The sequence below is a fragment of the Perkinsus marinus genome (genome assembly GCF_000006405.1).
Source record: "Perkinsus marinus ATCC 50983 genomic scaffold scf_1104296975606, whole genome shotgun sequence".
Taxonomy (NCBI): Eukaryota; Perkinsozoa; order Perkinsida; family Perkinsidae; genus Perkinsus; species Perkinsus marinus.
Genome location: NW_003200715.1, coordinates 1 through 5,073, shown reverse-complemented (window position 1 = coordinate 5,073; position 5,073 = coordinate 1). Strand labels below are relative to the sequence as shown.

The following is a 5,073-nucleotide window of genomic DNA, read 5'->3' as shown; positions in this document are numbered from 1 at the left end:
GCAGCCTCTATACTGCCGAACTTAGTTGTGATAAGATTAGATATCACAGCTGGAGCCAATTTCATCATACCCATAACCGTGTTAGCCAACTGTTGGTAGGTACCACAAGTGCCAAGCATCTGTAGCATGTCCATAGTGTTCACAGTTTGGCCCATCTCAGTGACGGTACTCAGAAGAGCGAGGTTGGGGACGACCACCTTCTCCTGCAAAAGATTGGTCTCATCCTTATCGGCAAAGACGAAAGTGTTGGTCTCATTCCAGTGGGCAATACCCTCCTTATTCCACTTATCGACATCAACCGAGGCCTCGATACGCTCTTGAGTCTGAGCAGCGTGAATAGGGCGTAGCTCCTGCACAATGGGCTTGGCCCCATCCTTGAGGACCTCGGCAGGGTTAGTAACGTTGAAGGCGTAGAAGTCATAGGGCATCCCCTTGAGGCACATGTCCGGCTTCGAACAGCCGTCTTTGGAAGCATCACACCAACCAGATGAGGCCGCAGTTGCAGCATTAGATGGTGTTTTCGACGATAAACACTCATCTCTGGCCTCAGTCGAGTTCATGAGCCAGGCCTGATAGGCCAGTCCAGGGCAAGTAGCATCACCCACGAACATATTAGAGCAATCAGTTGTCTGATAGGTATTATCTATAAAGCGCATACCATCAACACCGCTGGTGTACTGACCCTCATAGGTGGTCTTGACCAAGATAGCAAAGATGATGGCGACAATGCAGATGGCAGCGGACACAGCAGTGAGGATCCAGTAGATCCAAGGGTTGCACTTTATAGGACAGTGCCCATTGCAGTTATACCAACGTGGCTTCATATTGGGAATACTCCCACTAACACTAGAGGAACTGACAAGATAGCACTGCCGTTTCACTGAGTAACCCCCACCGTGTTGAGGGACATAATCTCACCGCAACGTTACCCAATACCACGACAGTGCTACGACGACCTAGTCCTCGAGATCTACACAGACCGGCATTTGGCGATTGCGAGCCCCCGGGATCGAACCCGCGACCATATAGGACATCCTGTAATAGCTGACACAATCGACGACTAACTCAACTGGACTCTGTCCCGGTTTATCACGAATGGCTAGAGAGGAAGTAGCAGGACAGACACGCAGACATCAAGATCGAGTAGAATCACATCGAGTTCTCTACGACGGGCGGAGTAAACGTGAACGCTATTCTTTTTATTATACCACTTGTACGTTGTAGCAACTGGAGAGAAGAAGTGAATAACAGTGAGCACGACTGTGACAAAGCCCGGTAGTGAGCCACTATGGACACGGGCCATACCACGAGGAGATGGAATCTCCGCTCAAGGACCATTCCCGCCAGTTCCAGAAGAGAATTTTCTTTTCTGCTACGCCATTGTGATCGGTTTCACGCCTACCCAAGCCAGGCCATTCCATCTCTCTCGAACCTGGTGGAATGTTCGTAAGGACAGTGACATTGGCGTTTGGGAGATGCTCAGTCAGACGGATGGAGGATAGAACTGGATTTGGGAGTAGCTGTATCGCATGGGTTAACAGTTATTCTACTTTCCTCCTCCTTCCTTCCTCCCAACGTATAATGAGCTCTGCCGAGGATTCCAATGAAGCCGCTATTGAGCAATGGAAGATCCGGAGGTTGATCAAGAGTTTGGAGGCAGCCCGGGGGAACGGTACTATTACTACTACTACCACTATTACTACTACTATTACTACTGCTACTATTATCGCTATCACTATCACTCGAACACCAGCTGTTGGACAGGTACTTCGATGATCTCATTGATCATCCCCCCCAAAACGCAGGTTGCTCAAATGGCGAAGATGCTGGCAGAAGAGTATTACCATTTTCCTCGACAGCTTCGTAATGTCCAACAGGTACGGTACCGCGTCCAACATCAAGTCTCGGGTTAACAGATTGTCTGTTCTTTCGGCGATTACATCCACTCAACAGCGACTCAAATTGTAAGCTGCCATCATCACCACGTAGTAGCCACCACGGCAGGCTTCTCCTAGGTACAATAGGACGCCTCCTAAAGGTTTGGTTCTCTACTGCGGTACTGTCCTCACTGATGATGGCAAGGAAAAGCAAGTTACCATCGATTTCGAGCCCTTCAAGCCGATCAACACCAAGCTGTAGGTTGCCCTCGATTGGCCCCTGATGCTTAGATACCACGCCTCAGGTATTTGTGTGATAATAAGTTCCATACAGAGGATCTGAACCAACTGTTGGAGTCTGATGACAAGTTTGGATTCCTCATTATGGATGGTAATGGAAGTCTCTATGGCACAGTACAGGTAATAGGGATGGACACCAATGGGGTTGAAAAGTACTGCATGCAGGGATCGAACCGGGAGGTACTTTACAAGTTCTCGGTGGACCTTCCTAAGAAGCATGGAAGAGGTGGTCAGTCCTCCATGCGTTTCGCTCGACTAAGGCTCGAGAAGCGACATAACTACCTTACCAAGGTAATCTATATATTTCCCTCCTACCCATAGTGTATCTCCTCCTTCTCATAGGTTGCTGAGCTGTTAACTCAACACTTCATCACCAACGATAGACCCAACATTGCCGGCCTGGTACGCTAGTTGAAGGCTCTGGTCTTGGTCCGAATGAGTGCGTGTCGCAGGTCTTGGCAGGATCTGCCGAGTTCAAGAACGACTTGGCCAATTCGCAGTTTTTCGACCCCCGTTTGGCCGCCATCCTCATTAAAGTGGTGGATGTGAGGTAATGCCCCCACAAGGGATGGTGTGATGCCGTCATTCTGAACGCTTGCCCAACAGCTATGGTGGAGAGAACGGCTTTAACCAGGCGATTGAGCTCGCCTCTGACACCTTGAAGAACGTCAAATTCATCCAGGAGAAGAAGCTTATTACCAAGTACGGCGGCAGACCACGCGAAAATGCCGAAATTGTTACTGACTTAGGTACTTCGAGGAGGTTGCTCAGGACACGGGAAAGGTCTGTTTTGGTATTGATGACACTCTCAAGGTGGGAGGGGGCGCATTGTCGGGATGCCTTTGTGAATATATCTTTGGCAGTGCTTGGACATGGGCGCTGTTGAGACCCTCATCGTATTCGAGAACCTCGCCATCAATCGTTATCATATTCGTAACCCCCATACCGACACTGAAGATGTCCTCTACCTCACACCTGAACAGTAAGTCACTTCTTCCGGCACTAGAAGTATGTGAGCCGCTTCCAGGGAAGTACAAGAGAGTTATTTCCGCGATTCCGATACTGGGGTGGAGCTCATTGTGATCGAGAAGATGCCCATCACTGAGTGGTTGGTCAACAACTACAAGAACTTCGGAGTAATGCCATACCACACTGCTCTCTAATCATGAACCTTGGTTAGGCCAAATTGGAGTTTGTCACCGACAAGAGTGAGGAGGGAGCACAATTCGTCCGTGGATTCGGTGGTATTGGTGGTCTCTTGCGGTGAGTGATGGTCCCACTGGAATCGAGAAGATGTTGATTGCGATGGGTCAGTTACTCTGTTCAACTGGAAGACCTCGAAGAGTGGGAGGGTGACTCTGATGATGACTTCATGTAAATAGTGTCGTAATCAGCGTCACCATTTGCGGTATAACGAGCTGTTGATGACTGGTCCATTGGCGTTGTTGCAGTCAGCGACCTCTCCCTGGTGAGGATGACGATGAAGCCTAAGTACTGTGTATTACTTGTCGTGCTTGTAAATTTGTGGGAGAGAATATTGATGGCTTCTAGTACTAACACGAGTTTGTTCTTGTGTGATTAAGGGGAGTAGGCCACCGCCACAATGGGTGATATGTAACCATTAACCTTCAGTCAGTATGCAGCAAGGGTTCTTTCGAGGTGAGAGTCTTCTTTCGATACAGTGATGTCGTTACTTGTTGAACTAGAACATCGTCCAAGAAGGAATCTTGCTCTCTTGCATTTCCTCAACGCCATTAAAATGCGGTCGTTGTTGACAGTAGTTCGAGGACGTTGTTGTTGTTGACGATGATCATTATTATTATTGTCATCACTATCATCTATAGCTGGCTATTTTCTGTCCCATGGAGCCACAACAACAGCAACATCAGCAACAACAGTCTTCTCTCGAGGCTAGTTACCCTAGGGGGGAAAAGCGGTCTGCAGGTGGTGATGGCACTTATTGGGGAGAAACTAAAGAAGGGCGGCAGGGCGATGAGTCCTCCTCCCGACCGGCTAAGATGAGTAACTGGGATACTGCACCTTCTGGCAATACCAATACCACAACTGGAGGAGATGATGATGGCAAGTACGAACAGGGAAGGGAAAAACTCCGACCATTGTGAAACGCTATAGGCCTTGATTCCCTTCTGAGTAGCGCGAATGATACCATAAGGACTATAATAAACTTTCTCATCAATACTACTACATCCTTCAGATTCCATAAGGATGTCCCTTTACCTCATTGGGCGGCTGGTAAGGTTATAGGAAAGCAGGGTGATACCATAAAACGGATACAACGTCAAACTCATTGTGAAATCAAGGTGCTTAACAACAACCCCACTCTTATTCTCTCTCTATCATCTCTCCTTCTTAGTCTGATAACGGTGAACGCGACACTGAGGGAAACAGGAGCCTCCACCTCGTCGGCGATACACAGGCAACTCTCAATGTAATAACGCTCGAACATCATCTCATCTCTATTGTTACGTACATGGGCAGGCGTGTGCAGCAGCCATTGAAGAGATCATATTCACGTGCCGCAAGCCTATCGTTGGTCCAGGGGACTCGAAAAAGGAAGTAGTCATATCGAATGACATAGCAGCTAAGGTCCTCAACTCCTTCTCTCGCCTTTGAAAATGAGGCTGAAATCAGGTCATTGGTTACAGAGGATGCGTGATTGACGAGATCAAACGACGGTCACATACTCGTATCGAGGTGGTCCCTACAGAGGATGGTGGACCTGGGGAGGAGAGGACAGTCGTGCTAGTTGGGCTGAGGAAACTGCGAGAAAGGGGTAGGGGTGTGTTGATATACCGGAGGTATCTGGTTCGAATCTAGGAAGTGTCGTTTTTATAGGCACGTATAGTACGCGAAATCGTGAGCGGTGAGCTCGACG

General features: G+C 48.6%; 3 protein-coding genes across 3 annotated transcripts; 2 read left to right on the top strand and 1 right to left on the bottom strand.

Moving 5' to 3' along the window:
* Window positions 1–13: 13 nt before the first annotated feature.
* Window positions 14–824, bottom strand: Pmar_PMAR004174 (hypothetical protein; the record flags this gene model as incomplete). Its single annotated transcript, XM_002765107.1, has 1 exon — window positions 14–824. A coding segment is annotated over one exon (811 nt), but the record flags the coding sequence as incomplete, so codon positions are not given.
* Window positions 825–1,539: 715 nt separating this feature from the next.
* Pmar_PMAR004173 (eukaryotic peptide chain release factor, putative) lies at window positions 1,540–3,732 on the top strand. Its single transcript, XM_002765106.1, has 14 exons — window positions 1,540–1,672; window positions 1,765–1,837; window positions 1,878–1,964; window positions 2,016–2,135; window positions 2,183–2,297; window positions 2,343–2,468; window positions 2,520–2,579; window positions 2,630–2,727; window positions 2,784–2,879; window positions 2,927–2,990; window positions 3,041–3,159; window positions 3,205–3,313; window positions 3,358–3,440; window positions 3,492–3,732. The coding sequence occupies exons 1-14, from the start codon at window positions 1,582–1,584 to the stop codon at window positions 3,553–3,555; spliced, it is 1,305 nt and encodes a 434-aa protein (XP_002765152.1). The 5' UTR covers window positions 1,540–1,581; the 3' UTR covers window positions 3,556–3,732.
* Window positions 3,733–3,814: 82 nt separating this feature from the next.
* Window positions 3,815–4,784, top strand: Pmar_PMAR004172 (hypothetical protein; the record flags this gene model as incomplete). Its single annotated transcript, XM_002765105.1, has 5 exons — window positions 3,815–3,836; window positions 4,122–4,263; window positions 4,393–4,498; window positions 4,552–4,626; window positions 4,677–4,784. Coding segments are annotated over 5 exons (453 nt in total), but the record flags the coding sequence as incomplete, so codon positions are not given.
* Between the last annotated feature and the right edge of the window lie 289 nt (window positions 4,785–5,073).

Coding starts and splice junctions, on each gene's coding strand:
- Pmar_PMAR004173 (XM_002765106.1), top strand. CDS start 1,582: ATGAGCTCTGCCGAGGATTCCAATGAAGCCGCTATTGAGCAATGGAAG. Junction 2,136..2,182: donor AAGCCGATCAACACCAAGCT/GTAGGTTGCCCT, acceptor ACCACGCCTCAG/GTATTTGTGTGATAATAAGT. Junction 2,469..2,519: donor GACATAACTACCTTACCAAG/GTAATCTATATA, acceptor TCCTTCTCATAG/GTTGCTGAGCTGTTAACTCA.